At 40.0% G+C, this 16,020-nt stretch overlaps 3 protein-coding genes across 5 annotated transcripts in view; 2 read left to right on the top strand and 1 right to left on the bottom strand.

Annotated features, from left to right (window-relative positions):
• Positions 1–24: 24 nt before the first annotated feature.
• LOC101464386 (caspase recruitment domain-containing protein 19) lies at positions 25–4,581 on the top strand. Of its 3 annotated transcripts, none has more exons than XM_012917860.5 (6): positions 25–314; positions 1,449–1,594; positions 1,686–1,842; positions 2,312–2,380; positions 3,610–3,675; positions 3,805–4,581. In XM_012917860.5, exons 1-6 carry the CDS (start codon positions 308–310, stop codon positions 3,915–3,917), a joined length of 558 nt encoding a protein of 185 aa, XP_012773314.1. In that variant the 5' UTR covers positions 25–307; the 3' UTR covers positions 3,918–4,581. The 3 variants fall into 3 exon arrangements, with proteins under 3 accessions (XP_012773314.1, XP_012773315.1, XP_076734566.1); XM_012917861.5 differs by having other exon boundaries at positions 25–329; XM_076878451.1 differs by having other exon boundaries at positions 25–420.
• On the bottom strand, positions 4,578–15,979 carry LOC101468645 (ninjurin-1). The gene is made up of 3 exons (XM_012917753.3): positions 15,653–15,979; positions 9,480–9,717; positions 4,578–6,780 (listed from the first exon to the last, which is right to left on the bottom strand). The coding sequence occupies exons 1-3, from the start codon at positions 15,686–15,688 to the stop codon at positions 6,638–6,640; spliced, it is 417 nt and encodes a 138-aa protein (XP_012773207.2). The 5' UTR covers positions 15,689–15,979; the 3' UTR covers positions 4,578–6,637.
• Positions 15,817–16,020, top strand: part of LOC101487235 (serine/threonine-protein kinase WNK2) — a 42,598-nt gene continuing 42,394 nt past the window's right edge. Inside the window, exon 1 of the mRNA XM_004546146.3 lies at positions 15,817–15,922. The gene's annotated coding sequence lies outside the window, so the exon portion shown is untranslated. The remainder of the gene's footprint in view (positions 15,923–16,020) is intronic.

The raw sequence follows: 16,020 nt of genomic DNA, 5'->3' as shown, positions 1-16,020 counted from the left end.
TATTATTATTATTATTATTATTATTATTATTATTATTCAAGCCTTTAGGTTAGAATAACCTGATGTATGATTATTTGTTGCACTTCTGTGCTTCAGTGTCTGCTACATAAAGCTGTAGTCCGTCACTGTCTGACCGGCTCATTAACATCATCATGTAGCCTTGAGGTCGGTCATGTGGTGACGCCACGGCCAAGCGTGCTGATGTAACGGGGCAGCGGAGCACCGACTCACGGGGGAGACCAGGAAGTTTTACCGGGAAGGCTGTCGGTCCGATTGTCAAGTTCACACACGGTGTAAATTTGTCAGTATGTCAGGTTTGTGAAGCGAGGGTAAGATGTTTCGCCTTGTTGTGAGTGCTTTGCGCGTATCCTTGCGCCAGAGCTAAGACTTCCAGGATATCCTACCAGGCTCTCTCTCTGGGTGCGCCACTTGTTGCTGTAAAGTCATAGTATAAAGTCGTTGTTGTTACACATAGTTATTTAGTAGTTTGTCATGGGTCAGTATCATCGTTTGTCCTGATATGCAACCGGTAACTAAATCGGCAGACTTCTGTCATCAGAGGCATCCAGACTTTTATTAAAGACACGCAGCTCCCTCTGTTGTCAGTCTAGTCCTTAGAGATATTATAGCATTAACTGTACATTGGGATAAAGTAAATCCTGTTAAAATATTAAACTAGTAGAATCTTTCATACTGGGATGACGATACTGAGAATAACTACCATGCAATGTAACACTATGACAGTATCTGACACTTACCTACTAATTTAGTTAATAGTTTATGTTTTATGAACAGATGGCAGAAATATTAGTAGTATGTTTGCTCATCAGCTGCAGCCTGTAGCCTGTTTAAGTACACAACTGAGCATAAGAATATCAACAGTGGTCAGGACAAATACAATATCTATATTACTTAATGATTGGCAGTGTGGGTATTTACTTCCATAGATCCCCCTTTGTCGTCTTCTTCTTAAGTGTAGCATCTTCTTTTAAGAAAACAGACAATGCTCATGCATATTTCTGGGGGGGAAAACTGGTTCAGAGTCCAAACTATTAACACTAACACCTTACCTGTTTCTGCTGTCTCTCACCATTTTATGCATCTTAGATTGTAGTTGGCTGATTTTCAGTACTAACATTATGCTATAGAAGCTATAAAGTGTAGTGAAACTGACACATTTGCAGCTATTGTATTCGCCTTTCTAAACAAGAGAATAAACCTCTTAGTTCCTTATTTTCAGAACATGGCTGATTCCAAGACGAGCTTACTAAGAAATTACTAAAACTAACAATAAAATCTGCAGCCCTTCTGTTAGGGCTTTGTCGCATGAGCCATTTGTGCAGGGTCATAGCCTGTTTCTGACCTGGTCTCCACGCTTTGACCAGCGCTGGCCTTGACACCCCTTGTTAAGCAATGTCTTTTCACTGTCATCAATCTTCCTTTACTAGACACCGATGGTTACCAAGAGCAGCTGCAGAGTGACTCCCAGTTCCTGTGCTCAGATCAGAGGATGGACACTGAGCTGGTTGACAGACTTGTCCTGCAGCTCAACAGGATCTACCCGCAGATACTAAGTGACAAGGAAGCCCACAGGGTCACTGCAGCTATTTGTGTTACACAAACAAAACAGAAGCATACTGTGCAGATGCGTGCAGTGACTCAATGCAGCCTGTGTCTCCCTGCAGTTCAGGAACCTAAGTGTGCCCACCAAGGTGCGGTTAGCAGACCTCTTGAAGCACCTGCACAGAAAAGGCGAAGAGGCATGCCATGAATTCTACAGAGCCCTTCACATCCATACAGAGGACATCTACTCTAGCCTGCCCAGCAGAGTCAGAGAAAGAGGTGAAACATTGAGCTTTTCTTGGCTACAGATTCCAGATTGGAGGATAGCTGTTTCTTCTCCATAAAGTTCAATTTCATTTCACATTAATTTTATTGCAGACACAACTATTGAACCAATGTCTTTGTGGGACCTAAAGGTTCTGGTTTTATCCTTAAAGCATAAGTTTTGTGTCTGCTAAGCTTTTTTTTTTTTTTCAGCACTGGTTGCTTTTTCTACCATGTTAAAAAAAGTGCATCTTGTATGTTTGGTGTGATGAGGTTAGACAAATTACAGGAGCAGCTTCCAAAGTGTCCTATAAAGGTGGCTCCCCTGCTGTGTCTAGCTTTACATCGGCTTATCCTGTTTAAGATGCAAAGAGAAGCTAATGTGCTGCCTAGACTGCTGTCCAAGTAGCCATTTAACACTTCACAGGTTGTTATTGTTAAAGTGGAATGCTGCATTTTAACCTCTTTTACTTTCTGTTTTTAGAGGTGGCAGATTCAAAATGCACTAACGACAAGACAGTTCGGCAAGAGCGATATGTGCTTAGCGACAGAGGTACATATAATCACCATCATTAACAACAGAAAAAGGGGTTGTTTCTATGTAAATCATTCAAATCTTTAAAATTTAAGAATATTGAGATTTCACAAACTAAAAAAACATTCGTTGATTTTATACAATGATGTTAAACGATAAATGTTGCTGTTTCTTAGTTATTCTGTAATTATTCTGTAATTATTTAACTAATTCTGCTATAGTTTAGACAATTCATGACATGCTTTCCAGGAAATTGGACTTATTTATTTCAAAAACATGCACACTCTTACTTGCAATCCCTCTCAGGAGGAATCATGCAGATTTAGTTGCATGACGTTCACAAAATACAATCACAAACATGAACTAACAAACAAATGAACAGTGTAATCCATAGGGTGTCACTGACTTGATGGCAGAAAAGCTCACAAATGCACTGCTGTTAATGTTTGAGTTATTCTGTTGATTTATCAGCTTAAAAATATGACTAAACACTAAAAACTGACTTTCAATCCAACAATGGCACTAACTAAGGGGCAATTTGAAAACAAATCGGATACTGGTAATCACTTGTGAAATATATTTAATGATAATATGTAAGTAATGACTCATAAAAGCCCTATATGTGTCATTTTCTTCCTTATCTTGCCTGCATGGCATTTTAAAAATTATTATAGTTTTACAGTTTGTGTGAGTATGTGTCAGGGTCCCTCTGTACCCCCTCGCTGATCCCAAGATAAGCCCCTTAAGCTCAACTAAGCTGTGGACTTTAGCAAACGCAGTTGTCTGTTGAACCTTTTAACCTCTAGCATCAGAATGCCGGCCCCATCACTGCTCTTTACTTCCACCATTCATCATTCCATCACACTGAGAGCTTGAGCTTTGTGAGGGCAGTTAAGCTCATGTATAAAGCAGCTTCCTCTGGCCTGCATTCCTTTGAACAGTCAGAGCTGCATCCACTGGGTCAAAGGTATGTCAGCAGGGAAATGGGTCATCAGAGATGCCGTGAAACACTGACTCCTGATCATAAGTCATACCAAGGAGCTTGTTTAGCTTGTGAGCAAGACAACTTTATGTACACAGAGCAGATTTAGGACTCTTGACTTTGCCATTCAGAATATCGGCTATTATTTCAGTTTGCTTGTGGTATTTAGTTTTTTTTGGATCATCTAATTTATTAAGCAGGTATGAGCCACTGCAGACTGATCAGATAATTGTATAGTTAATGACTTTATTCTCTCCTCTTGCAGGACCAATGTTCTTCCTGAGCTGCTTCGGTTTTGTAGTTGGAATTGCAATACTCTACTATTACGGAGGTGAGTCGTGGCACAAAAAGTGAGAGGGACACAGACTTGAGACTTACTTTACTTACTTTGATCATGTTCAACATTTCAAAACATACCTTCCATACACACAAAACTCAGTTTTTTTGCTCTTCTTTATAGACACAGAGGGTGAAACCTTGAGATGCACTGGAGTGTTTCTTCACTGCTCGGCTGTAAGACTGAGTAAAGATGCTAGAGATGTTTTCATTTCATATGGAGAAGTTGGAAAGTAAAAAAAATGAAAACATCGAGGCAATGAGAAGAAGAAGCCATGAAAAATGTCTTTTTTTCTGTGCCAAACTCATCATTTTCCTAAACCTCACATACTAATTTATGTACGAAAGTACTAATTGGAGGAACGTAACTTGACCTGACACATTCTGTCACAAATTCTCACAGCGTACATCTGAAATGGCAGAACTATGCAACGTTCTTCCAGAGTACTTGTATGTATGATTCTTGCCTGGATTTCATGTTTGTAGATAGCTATGAATTTCTTTTTTTTTTTTTAACTAAAATGCTTAAAGCGTAATAATAACCAAGTGTAACTGTGCAGCTGCACTCCCACAAAGCTGTTTTCACTTACTAAAGACTGAGTCGGTTGTTTGGGTGCAACAAACCCAAGAGTGGGCAATGAAGTGTATTTTGAGGAGAGCTTCAAGTAGGAGCATCTGTGTGGGAAGGCTCTTGGTTTGCACTTAATTTAACAACTTGATTTTTTCATTGCTCCGTTTGTTAACGCATTTCACAACAAAGATTTTCTTTTTTTTTTAAATACACAACAAATACATGTATGCTCACACCTTAGCCCACTTCCAGTGCCTTTTATGAAATTTGCAAAATAAAGGGCACTCTAATAGTGTTACTTATTTTCAAATAAAGCACAGCAAATTTGGATCACCTGTGTTTGCATCTTATTTTTAGTCTTGTGTAACAAATATTTGACAAAGATCTTTGCAGAAATGGGAACATCATTAATTAAATGCTGTATATGTTGCCGTAGTGTAGCAACAAAGGGGAATTAAAGGTAATTAGGAGTGCATTGATTAGCTTTTCCGGGTTAGTTTCTGGCACTGTTCACTGCACTGTCATCATGAAATGGAGATTATGTTAAATTATTCATCTAATTGATTCAACAGCAGCAACACATACACTAGAGGGCGCTACTTCCTCACTCATACACACACACAAAAAAACAAAAATATTCAAGCGTGCTATAACAATGACAATGGGAAGCAGGGATCAGACCTCATTAATGAATAATGGCAATCAATTTGGTTGAATGAGTTAAGCTAACTTGATTAAATGCTCTATTAAATGCTGCTAGCTAGAATGCCTTTGAAATACCCTGATGGGTGCATTTGAATGCTCTCTGTTTCTTGTAATAAACAATGTGCAGGAAAGTAGTCACATCAGAGGTAAGGTCTACATCACAGCAGCAGAGCAGAGGTGTCTGATCTCAGGAGATTATCTGCACTCGGCAGCATTTTTCTGCTACTGTCTTCCCTGCGAAGTGAGAGCAACAGATGAGAGGGGAGTCAAAGAGAGAGGGAGGAGGAATTGGGAGGTGCTAAAGGGGGCTGGAAATGTCACCAGAGTGATTGTTCAGTTCACACTCTGGCATCCACATTCCCACGAGAGAGCTATTAATACACTCGCTTCAAAGGAACTAAAAGTCCTCGTTGATCATCAGCATCCTCTGATGCGCAGCCCCCACAGAGTCACTTTGTTAAACTTCAAGACAGAGCGGTAGGAGCCATGGATATACATTATGTATATATATCAATCTACAGATCTCCTCCAAGTGAAGCTGTGTGTATCATCAAATCTGGCTTTCAGTGTGGCTGTTTCCACGGTTACCAATGATAGTTGTAGGGGAGGAAAAGGATGAGATTGCGACGTTTTGCCATCTGAAAGGTGCTTCCTCACAACCACCTTGGAGAAATTATAGATAGCTGCATGAATGCGATTACGGTTTTTAGCTGATAATTATGTGAAACAGCCTCAAATTTTCTTTACTGGATATTTATGTCAAACCACTCAAGTGTATAAAATGAGCATTTGCTTGTGCTCTAATTGGGGTTTCAGTGGCATTGCTGCCTAATTAAGGCTTCTGTTTTAACAAGTAGTTCTGCCGGGGTCTGTGCTCTGTTGACTCTGACTCACCAGCTACTTCTGGTCCAAAGAACCACAAACAAAGTCCGGCTTTGCTCGTCACAGAGGGATTCATAGCACAACCAAACACTGTTATAACTGAATGTTAGGCATGACACCTGTGGGGTAGAGTTGATAGTAAAGTTAAAGCTGTGGAGGTGGGTAGTGGTTTTGAGGCGGATGAGGCCTGCCCTGTGCTGCATACATGTGCTCAGCACACCCGTTAAACATGATCAAACGTCATTGGTGCAATTAAAAATTAAAGAGTGTTCAGGTGCGTGTGTGAGACTGTGCATCCATGTCTGGCTAGTGCGTCGGGTCACTGTCGGACAGCATAGGAGACAGACAGCATGAGGTCACATGGTCCTGACTGCTGCTGTCTCCACTTTCCTGTTTGTCCATTCAGAACAAATGTTGTGTTGTTTACGTACCAGACCTCTTTGTCGCTACGGCTGTTTCTCTCTTGTTCGCTATTTTCTCTCGGTGCCTGCAGCCATGCGGGACAATGATTTTCTGGTAAATGAACAGCTGTGTATTTTGTTCGAGTTGTTTTCTGGTGGAAATTTCTCTGCGAGCCTGGAGAGGTCACTGTGTTTGTAGGTCATGTAGGTGATTGTGAAGGTCCGGTCAGAAGAGGAGTAGAGCAAAAACATGCTGACGACATGAAAGTTTTTAGGAGCAAACTGCAGAGTAAGGCAGGAGAGAAAATACCTGTTTGAAAAGAGAGAGGGGAGCAGTGAAAGACTGTGAAAATAATGCATACACACATACATAGATGTGCCTGTGTGTGTGTGCGTGGTCAGTTGCTGTAATTTGTTCGATGGACTCCAAAAGCTGTGATGAAGACGTTGACCACCACGATGATGAACACCAGACCTGTAGCCAAGTTTTCCATGAAGTTCAGCCTCTGGTGTTTTTGCTCATCATTCAGGTTCCATCGAACTGTGAACAAAAGCAGAACAACACACAACTCAGATAATGTCTAATTGCACAACAATCTACTCTATTCTGGGACTAAAGCCAACTCATTATGGTGCAAAGATTTACTGTCAACCACAAATCTATATTTACTTAATTCTGGGTTCAGAATGCTCATACATCTATTTGTGTCTTTTATTTTATGACGCAAGCATGTAAGGAAACAATGCAATATTCAGTTTTTCATTTTTCACTTAGAGGAAACTCAGATTAAAAAAAAAAAGTTAGATCTACTGCAATCAATTTACTATGTTATTAAAATTTTTAGCTCATTTTGAATTTGATCACTCAAAAAAGTTGGGACAGGGAAATGCAAAACGCTTTAAAAGTAAATGGTACTTAAATGAAACAGCTTAAGGAACATTTTGCAACTAATTAGCTGAATTGGCAACAGGTCAGTAACATGACTGAGTACAAAAAGATCATCTTAAAGAGGCAGAGTTTGTCAAAAGTAATGGTGCAGTAGGCAGAGGCTCATCAGTCTGCAAAAAAACTGCGTCTACAAATTGTGGAACAATTTCAGAATAGTGTTCCTCTTTGTAAATCGTGAAGACTTTGAACATCTTATCAGTTACAACTCATAACATCGTCATAAGATTCCAATCATTTGGAAACATCTCCGTGCACATGGGACAATGATGAAAATCAATACTGGATGCTCGTGATCTTTGGAATCTCAGGCGACACTGCCATAAAAAAACAGACATGAAATTGTCATGGAAACCAAAAATGTGGCAAAAAAGACCCAGAATTATTTAGCAGCTACAATCCTATATTTCAGAATAAGACAAGAATGGAACAGAATTCCTCTCCGAAAAGTCCAACAACTGGTCTCCTAAGTTTCAAGACATATATGGACTGTTGTTAAAAGAAGAGACGCTGCTACACAGTTGTAAACATGGCCCTGTCTCAACTTTTGTTTAGACCTGTTGCTACTAACGGCATCCAATACATTTGTTAAAATAGTATAGTTTCTCAGTTGAAACATTTAATACGTTTTCTATTCTTCATAGTGAATAAAATATGAGTTTGTGAGATATGCAAATCATTGCATTCTGTTTTTATTTGCATTTAAAATAGCTTCCCAACTTTTTTGGAATTGGATTTGTAACAATAGCGTCCCCCAATGTAAACATGTATATGATGTGATACATTTACTATACATCGCAGGCATAAATGTCACACAGGGAAAGAAAACAAGTGTCAGGTTCAAATCACAGAGAAAGAACAATACAGGGGAAGAAAACTGATCAAGGGAAGCTTGTATTTCCTATATGCAACTGTGTCATTTCTTTTGTGTTTTAATAGCATCATGGCATGTGTTAAATGTTATGAAAACAGCTAATTAGTGTTGTGACAAAGACATTACTATGGTGTCATCAGCAGTACAGGGAGTCGCCTGTGAATAATGGTCACATGAATGCATAGCCATGTATATGTGCATGGGTGTGTGTATTTGATGGAAATTACCAGAGGTTAAACAGCGTAAGAACGCTTCCTGTGATGTGTGTGTGTGTGTATCTGATCTGTCTTGGTGGGGGCTAGAGTCTGGTTGGGGTGGCCAGTATGTAGGCCGTTCACATCACGCACCACTGGCTTCATTAGAGAGAGCTGGATCCAACGGGGAGGGAGGGATGTGAGGACGAGAGGCCAAAGAAGTTCAGAAGAGTAAACAAAAATGAAGAAAAGAGTAATGAGAAAGAAATGTGTGTGATATTTTGGTAAAGGCAAGGGATGCTGTTTAAGTCTGGTGAAGGAGGTCAAAGGGGCAATGAATGAGTGATGACTCTCACGTGCTGGATGTGTCTTATGGACATGTGACGTTTTTAATGTGAATACCTCAATGTGCAAATGTCAGAGTTAATAATATCTGATTGTACTGTATACTCATACTGTAACAATGTTGATGATGATATAATATTTTTTTTGCAGAAATCTGAGCAACAAGGGAGGAAATATTCATTTGGGCGTGCTTTGAAATATCTGATTGATAATTGATTATTTTAAGATTTTTTTTCAGCAGTTTCACAGAGGAGGTAGATAAGACATGTGGGGTTGTTAGTTTCACACTAACCAAACAAAACTCACTTTATTTACTCATCCATCAACAGCTGAGTCATTGTGACTGGCTTAAAGTTCATTAACCTGTTGTTCAGTGTGTCAGGAAAAAAAAACTAAATTAGTTTATTTATCCCCAACTTATATTATTTTTATTTACACGCACAAATTTTTCAACCCGAGATATCAGCAGACCTCCTAAAAAATTGTTGCTGCATCTGTCTCTTTTTGGGCTTTTCTCTTTGTTCCAACACATGGAGATACATACATACTGACACATATTGACACATTTACACACATACACAGCACCTCTCCCAACTCCCAGCAGTGCTGATATCAGCAGTAAAACCTAGTGAACCCTTTGACCTCTCAGTCCTGGTTGCTATAGAGACTGAATCCAGCTCCTAATAGGTTGTTTGTCAGGAGTCAGTAGACTTGACATTTATGGGGGAGGGGGTGCATTGTAGGGCAAAATGTGGCATATAGATCGCTGTAATCTTGCTAGAATAGGAAGGATGAAGTGGGCAAGTAAAGGATGTGAGATGCCAGACAGCAAAAACACCTCTGATACACCAGAAGGGCTCAGGCTATGTTTACTTTCTCACCTATGAAGATAAGCAGGACCCCGACTGTGATCTGTAGACACAGAGAGATGCTGATTAGGGTGATGGTGGGGGTGTAAAAGTGGAAGCTTGGCCCCTGCTCCAGGACAGCTTTTAGCTGGGAGGCATTGGCCATCAGCAGGGCCACATCCAGCATACTCTCAGCTGCACTCTTCTTATTGGCATAGTGGTTCATGTTCAGAGGAGCTGGGCTTCTGGGCCAAGCATCTGGATGGGTGGTCTGGGGGAGAGAAGAGAGTAATTGGCACAGAGATAATGTTTATGGCTTGCAGATAATGACAGAAAGAAGAACGCCGGGAAACAAGCAGAAAGGCTTGCTCTGTGCTGTGTTTTGTTCTTCCAGTAGAGCCAACAAGGCATCATTTTGATGAGACTAGCAGTAATTTTGTGTTTCCTGAGCACGGATGGTGAGGATCTGGTTATCATTCTGACCTAATTAGAACAACAACAGCCATTACAGAAGAGTGACCTTTGAAAACAGAGCCATTAGTACAGCAAGGAGATACTGGCAATCCGGTAACAGTACCATTAAAACATGACAAACACGAAGTCAGCATATGCCGTTTGTGCGAATAGTTTCAAGCGATCACTTTCAGTCTGCACATTTTCTCCTTCACTAGTGTCATATGAGCATTGAGCTCTGGGCATTTTATATTGCTTCTATGAGCCTGCGCCGCACTTGTTGCCCTCTATTCCAGTATTTGTTGACTTTATAAATCAAAACAGTCAAATGATTGATTTTCTTATCTGTAAAAAAAACTATCAGTGTAGAGTAATAGAGTGATCCTTTGTTCATATTCTGCCCATATCACATTCTCTTGAAGCTTGATGGACAGCTGCAGAAATGGGCTGAGCAAAAACAAGAAGAACCAGTGTTATATGATAGCAGTTTACCTCAGTTTGCCCATCTTTTGGCAGGTAGAGCCTTCAGCTATCAGGACCTTCTCTTGTGAAACCTACTCTCAGTTTTGGTTCTGAAGAAAGACACCCTCTCTACTCTTAAAATTAATCTTTCACTTTCCTTTTTGACAAATCTAAGAGTTTCATCAAGTTCCTTTAGTTATGCTGCTCTAAACCCAGGGTGCTAGTGGATGCACTGAGCACTTCTTCGCTCCTCGCTTTTACTTCCCATACACTCATAGGCCACTGCTGCATCTTGTTAACTCTCATCTACTTTCTTCAGCAGTTTCTGTGATGTCCTGCTCGTGGCTCATCGTGCGCCTATGGTCCTCTGTCCAGACGGCAGTCCCTCTCTAAGCCTTGTTCTGCCAGAGGGTCTACCTGTTGACAGGGAGCTTTTCCTCCCCACAATTGTTGGGGGATCTTTGGAGTTCACTCTCTAATATTGCATGATTTTTACCTTACCTTGGGATGACTGTTGTTGTGAGCTGGTATTAGCTTTAAGCCTAATCTTAAAATTAGAGAGGCTATCTGTCTCCTGGATCCAAACTGGGAGCCAGAAGTCTGAGAGTAAAATGCTCTTTTAGGGTGATAGGGTGATACTATGAGGTCTTTAAGGTAAGATCCAGCTTGAATATATGAACTGAATTGAAATAAATGTTCACTTCAGAACAAAATGTGCTTTATTATTTTGTTATATTTTATACTCAATAAACCAGGGACTTAGGAAGAGAGGTGAGTAAATATGGTAATTCATTTCTATGATTAATCAGCAGTTGATCAAAAGCGTTTAAGAAAGTTACTTTTACTCTGAGTTGTGTAACCTATCGATTCTTGTGTGGGTGAGCGTGATGCAACATTAGATTAGCTCAGTTGTGAGTGTGTTTGTGTATTCACTCCATGTCAGTGGACTATGTACTGCAAAGAGAGAACCATACATAGCCACTGGACCAGAAGGTTCTGGAAAAAAAGTTATCTTATTGGTGAATACGGAGTCTGTCTCTATAAAAAATGATGGCTCATTACACCTGAGAACCACATTTTAAAATTCAGTGGCGACAAGGTCAAAGCATGAATGCCAATGCCAATGCCTCTTTTTCTTTGAGAAGGAAAAAAAAAATCAGCAGTCTCTTCCTGAACACCAAAATCTTCCGTTTTTATCATAACACTCCCTGCAGCTGCAGAGAGCATAGTTTGTCTGAGATTAACCAAACTGCAGAAGTGGTGCGAGCTGTCTTCCCTCTGCTCGAGGGATAAAGACAAAAAGAAAGGAAAGAAAAGCTGCACCCTCTAATTTACCATGGATGAGGCTACAGCTGAATTACAATGTATTTAAGAGATTCACAGCAATCAACTGGCATGGGTTAACTTGATGTATGAGGGGAAGTACACTCTGAACAGAAGGTGTGGTCGATGGGGTTGGTAATGATCTGGTACTCTGGTTGCAGTAATTATTTAGATTTTTTTTTTAATCCTGTGATAACCACTGGACAAGCCATGTTTAATTCTCTTAATAAATCTCTGCTTTTTAGAAGATGTATTAAATGGGTTACTGGCCAAATTCATCATCTGGCATTCTACTTATCAGTTTAACTTTTATGCTTTATCATAGATTCATGTGAACACTTCAGAGACATCTCGGCAGTATCCAGCAAATGCTAAAAAAAACAAACAAAACAAAAAACAAAATGTGTTTTTTCCTTTCAACTCAAAGATCCACTGCACTGTGTTACACCTTCACAACGAGGAATTAAAACACATTTTAGGACATGCTTTGTGAAGCCAAACATGCATTTTCGCTGGAAAGCAATGTGGTGTGGCAGGGTGTCCTGTGACTGTGATCTGCTCCAAATACCACAAATGGCATACTGTCATGACGTGTCAGGGTCAGCCTTTCTGCTCTCACACACTGACATAGGTTTTTCAAAAAATACAGCCCTTTATCCCAGAGTCAACAGACCACAGTGAGATAATACTTGTTGTGAGATCGCAGGTTGGAAATATGGAGTCACTATGTCTATTTTTTCCAAAAAAGAACTCCTTTTTGACATGTGCGTAGGCCAAATCTAAAGGTCATTTCCTCTGTCTGCCCAAGCTATTTATCACGATTAATCCTGCTGTCTACTCGCATCATACAGCTGGCAAAATAGCACAACAACTAATCACAGCAGAGGAGACATTCAGTGCAAAAATGATAGCAAATACAGGCTCTTATAATGTGTCTTACTCAACAGCTGTGAGTGGAGTGGAGGGATAACATGCAACAAATTATTTTTTTTAAAAAGAGAATGTACGTGATCCTGGTTTTCGTTTCGTTCACAATTGCATTTTTGGACAGAATTTTATATCCCAGAGAAACCCAGTGCTTGTCAGTCATCTAGGCACACCAGATTTATAGCTCTCTAAACTGTAGGAAAAAAAAGAGAAAAGTTCTCATTAAATCAGTTGTGCTGTACTGGTTCTAGGTTTCAGTGCTGATTTTTGTGATGAATTATTCACAGTGCATTTCTAGTCTGAATCAGTCTCGGGGGAGATACACCGAGGGGAGAGAAGGAGCAAGGTAACGAGGGAGGGGGAGATAGTCAGAGACATAAAAGTTGTTTGGATCTTAACTCTCAGTTATGTGTCACTGTGGAATAACAGATGAAATCATGTAATAATATTTAACATTATTCAGTTTCTGCTGTAAGGTGTCACTAACACTACAATGTGGGAATGAGAAGGGAAACCAGCTAATCAGTAAGTTATTTATATAGGGCTTCTTCAAACAATGAATGTTGACCTAAGCGCTTAACTGAGCAATTGAAATCATTCCTATAAATCACATAAATAAAACTGAGAATAAAACTGGTTCTGCTGGGGGTTTCTTCCTGTTAAAAGAAGGTTTTTCTTCCCACTGTCACCAAAGCGCTTGCTCATAGGGGGTCATATGATTGTTGGGGTTTCCTCTGTTTTCTTTGTATTATTCTAGGGTCTTTACCTTACAATATAAAGCGCCTTGAGGCAACTGTTGTTGTGATTTGGCGCTATATCAATAAAATTGAAGCTGAATTGAATTGAATGAGAAAATATGACATTATTTTACCTTTCAACCCGGGTTGCAGAATGCAAAGGATTACCAAGGGTGAAAAACAAATAAAAGACCCTTCAATTCACATTCGCTACTTCTCATATTTTTTTAATGCTAAAGCTAGATGCAGAGTTGTATAATACATGCTTTTTACAACTTTGGAAAGACTGCAATTTCTTAATTCCCGTGATTTAACCCAAACCTCAGATCAAATAAATCCATTTTTCATTGTGTATTCAGAAGCAAATGAACGTTTTGGCTGATTTCCCAAAAACTAAATGAACTCATTCAACTTGCACACCTAATCCTAAACTTTTCTCCTTTTCCCATGTCGTCACACTAACTGATTACACCCGCATGTAAGTTACTTAGAGAGTATGCAGTGCCTTTAGCTTTGTATTGTTAAGCTCTGTGTCTGACATGTAGAAAGCTCTTCAAGGCAACAAAGCAAGACACCACTTAAGACAGTGAAACCGTACATTTATTATTTAGTTAATTGAGCCCGTGTTCAGCTATATGATGAAATGCTAAATTAACTCTAACTGCATGAGTGAGTATTTCACTTACTTTTTTTTTCCTCGTGCATAAGCACTTCTTTGCTCTCCATCCATCATGTCCTATCAGCAGCCTTCTTCTCTCACTCACCTCAAAATCTGGCCAGCTTCCAGATGACAATCGACCCAACTGTAAATCTAATTTCCATGAATCTCTGTAGAGCTTTTAGTTTTACAGCCTTGCACAAAGCAAAGCAAACATGACTGTTTCTGAGTGTGGTCTATGCAGCTAAGGCACTTATGGTGGGAAAAAAAACCCCAAACAAATCAAAAACACTTTCTCATTTAGTGAAAAGCTGCAGTTTAAACTACGGGTTATCAAAGAAAGTGAAATCTGACTCATCTCATCGGTCTTAGATTTCAGTGAAAGGCAGGCAAGAATATTAAAAGCCTGCAGAAAGTCTTCCTGTGAGATATTCACCCTACAAGAGCCACGGATTGAAAAAAAAAAACCCACTCATATTGACTCACACTGGTGGGGGACACATTGTAAATGAGATCAATTGCTCATTTTATCGAGCGTAAGGGTATTACATTTTGCAAATGCTGGCTGAGCTCTGACTGTTGCAAGGAAGTATCTGTGGCTGCCAGGGTCTCTCTTCCTCCTGCCTTCTTCCTCAAATTCACACACACACACACACACACACACACACACACACACACACACACACACACACACACACACACACACACACACATCTGAAATTAAATGGCGCTATTAAGACAGTGACCATGCGGATAACAGAGTGAAGTCCATTTCCCTGCCCTGTAAAACTGGATGCTGCACATTAGATGCAGGACTGAACTACTCTTAAATGGCAGCTTCAATTGCCTAATAAACTAAAGTAATCAATCTGTGAGCTTTACAGTTGTGGCATGAAGCAGGATGATGTAATACAAAAGTAAAACCTTGTGTCTGTTTTTATGTGTGCATTTAAGCCAGTGCACTGGTAACAAAGGAGGGCATTCATTGTTTATAAGGTCACTCAGGTACCAACAATACTTCACCCCTAAGCCAGACCAGACTGTCATCTGACCCAGCATGCTTGCAAAAGACTTTAAGATGTCTGGTCAAATGCTTCTGCGGAGACATAAAATCCGTCTTATTCAGCACCACTTCTATTCTGCAAAGCGTATGCACCTCTGAATGTACCTCACATGCAGATGACATGTAACATGAGAAAAGGCACAGAAGTGGCATGGAAGCGCAGAAACCGCAGGAGGTGGATACTTTTACACGATCGGCTTACAATAAAAAGTAACAACCGACAACTCTGGGTACAGAAATGACCACGACAATGAATCAACACTTCTTGCAACAAAAAATTCAACCTAAACAAAAATGATTGCATGACAGCACATTTCCCAAGTGCCCATATCCAAGCGATTGCTTTGCGGTCCGTGCATTTTTGCACTGTATTAACACTCCTTCTATTCTACTGTATAAAAGCATGCAAAACAGCAAGAATACTCTTATTAATCAGGTAATCTTTCTTCGTGCATCTTTTATTTATTGCACTTGTGAGCATGTCAATTTGTATGATCAATCTACTTAGCCTATAGACATCTATAAACCAGAGGATTTACATTTTCCCTCGATGAATGTTAAAAAGGGGCTGCAAATATCTTACCTCGGTGCCACTTAACCTGTTGATGCTGCTGCTCATTTTTGCCCTGTGCGAAGAGCTGCTACACCTCAGATGCAGGCTGCAGCAAAGTGGCAAAATATCCTGTAGGGGTAGAGAAGACTGGACCCGCAAGCACGTAGCCAAGGCTACGTGACAGAGCTACTGATGCACGTGTAACTACTATATTATAGTGACACAACAGCAGTGATAATGGAAAAATGTTGTTTCAACAGCAGGCTCGGGAGTTAAGACACGTGACTGAGTCTGCAAAGGGTGTGAGAAATTATTTATTTATGTTTTCAATTGCTGTGTAATTTACTTGCACTGACTCTAATCAGCCTTTGTCTCACCCCGTGTCACTCTGTCTGTTG

This window comes from Maylandia zebra, linkage group LG20, assembly GCF_041146795.1.
Source record: "Maylandia zebra isolate NMK-2024a linkage group LG20, Mzebra_GT3a, whole genome shotgun sequence".
Classification (NCBI taxonomy): domain Eukaryota; kingdom Metazoa; phylum Chordata; class Actinopteri; order Cichliformes; family Cichlidae; genus Maylandia; species Maylandia zebra.
This window is presented reverse-complemented; position numbering and strand designations above follow the sequence as displayed.